Source organism: Aureococcus anophagefferens (genome assembly GCF_000186865.1).
Source record: "Aureococcus anophagefferens unplaced genomic scaffold AURANscaffold_77, whole genome shotgun sequence".
In the NCBI taxonomy this organism is placed as follows: domain Eukaryota; class Pelagophyceae; order Pelagomonadales; family Pelagomonadaceae; genus Aureococcus; species Aureococcus anophagefferens.
This window is the reverse complement of record NW_008705628.1, coordinates 15,441-17,666: the sequence shown is the minus strand read 5'-3', so window position 1 is coordinate 17,666 and position 2,226 is coordinate 15,441. Positions and strand designations below refer to the sequence as shown.

General features: G+C 48.2%; 1 protein-coding gene across 1 annotated transcript in view; it reads left to right on the top strand.

Annotated features, from left to right (window-relative positions):
* AURANDRAFT_68239 (hypothetical protein) overlaps window positions 1-2,226 on the top strand; it is a gene marked incomplete at both ends in the record, with an annotated part of 41,728 nt that overhangs the window by 34,315 nt on the left and 5,187 nt on the right. Inside the window, one exon of the mRNA XM_009043884.1 lies at window positions 855-858. Coding sequence (XP_009042132.1) covers window positions 855-858 — 4 coding nt within the window. The remainder of the gene's footprint in view (window positions 1-854; window positions 859-2,226) is intronic.

Below are 2,226 nucleotides of genomic sequence, written 5' to 3'. Positions count from 1 at the left end.
ACCATCGTCTTCTTCCTGGTGATATTAAGCACAAGCAAAATTGCATGGAATGTTCCATTTGCAAGAACGATAAGAACCCTCGCCGACACTTCAACAAGAACTTACCCAAGAAAGAAGTTTCCTTGTCCGTTGGTGAGGGCTACTCTTTTGATGGGGCAGACTTAACTCATATCTCCCATCAGGGTTTTCGCTATGTGCTTAACTTTATCGACATTGTCAGCAAGACGAGAGTCGCTTACTATGTGAGGTCTAATGCAACACATGAGTTCCGTGAAGCACTTGAGTATGTGAAAACGTACTCTAAGCAATTCACCGGCAATGAGCTGAAATACCTGTACTCAGACATGTTTTCAACTTACATGGAGTTTAGAAGTGACGATGGCATTGCTGCATTTCGCAATGAAACTGGAGTTACCCTGGAAGTGTGCACTCCTTACATGCATTGGAAAAATGGTGAGGTTGAATCCTCCATTCATGAATGTAAGAAAGGGACTAGGGTCCGTCTCCGTAATTTCAATCAGCAGCTAGCTCGCTTGAAGAATCATCGATACATCAGAGACACAAACGACTACTGGCCATGGGCTTGGGAACACACGTGTCAAAGCTTTAACTCACTCGCGTCTGTAGCACTAGAAAAACGTTACGGTGTAGTTCTAACACCCTGGCAACTGTTTACTGGTGACACTGGCCATCACAAACTGACACTCCAGCCTTTTGGCGAATTCTGTTACAGTCTTGTACAGAAAGAGAACCGCGATGGGTCACTCGGTGAAGTTAGAGAGTCAGCGTATTTCCTCATCCATGGGCGGATGAACTCGTTGAAGAACAAATTCACAGACATGCCCAGAGCGCAGGTATGTCTGTTCAATGATGGCAAGATTCGAACCACAGGCTCTGCGATCTTCCCATACGAGCTATCCAATGAACTTCATGATGGAACCAGGAAAATAATCTTAGATCCTGCTTTACCACAGCCACCTGAAGAAGAAACGGCGGATGTCTCTGATGGGCATGGCTGGACTCAGAGGACAATTCATCGCACCTCAGACGAATTCCAGCAAACCCTGTCCGATATCGACATGGACCTAAATAAGGACCCGGATCCCATGCAGATAGATCGGCAAAGAAACAAAATAGCCAAGACACATGACGTGCCTAGGAAGTCATATGTTCCGGACCCAAGTGACTATCCGGATACAAAGGACAACCCGAATGAAGCGGCTTTCTCTCCAGAAGAGGAGGACTCCGGGGGAGAGGCTGACATGGAACATGGTCAGCAGAAAGAAAAGAATGACATGGAACATGGTCAGCAGAAAGAAAAGAATGAAACCCACCCACCCGTCCCTGAAGAACCCATGCGATATGGGGCCGATGGCGACTACGATCAAGACGACACATATGAGCAGGCGCACAAGGATATACCGCTTGAGTGCCGGCCACTCCCGTGGCACCTGCGTAAGCGCCGGCGTTCGCCGGTTCAACGTTTCAGCTTCGGCACTGACATCAGCAGGGCGGACTCTCGTTGGGACGAGTCTCTGCTTGTGATTCCTTCTATTGGCGAGTTACTCGAGGCGAATGCTGAGGTTTACGTCATGCCTGGCGCAACTCATCATGTGCGTGCTCACACTCGCTATAAAGCGTATCGACGCGGCAAGACCCTGCCGGAGTATTTCGCTTACGGCGGTACTCACGAGGACTACCGAAACGATGTTTGGTATGGCATTCTGCGCTTCTTGGACCCTGAGCTCTATGCTCTGCAGTACTCTCGCGGAGCTAACTGGAGCAAGCTTAGCTCCGGGGGAGAAGAAGATATGCCCAGGATGGCAGGTGAAGCTTACGCTTGCTATTATCAGTCAGACTCAGCAGAACCTCCGATAGTGCCAGATAAATCCTCTCTTTGCGACGAGAAACTTCTACGCGAGGCAAGAATACAGCGGAATCTCGTAGAGGACTACCAGCGTGCCAATATGTTAGGCATGACACATGATCAGTACCATACAGTCAAGTATGACTCTTATAGTTTGGTGAAGAATCCAGAAGCTCATTATGCAACTAACTACGATGTTCATGAACAACTAGTGGACTACCTTACTCTCTTGACAAATCAAGTCATTGAGAATACTGAGGATGGTGCAGCTGCGATTCCACAGGCTACAGAGATCTTCTTAGCCCTATACACTGTCACTAAGGAAGACATTCGAATTGATACGAGCAAGCTAGCAGACC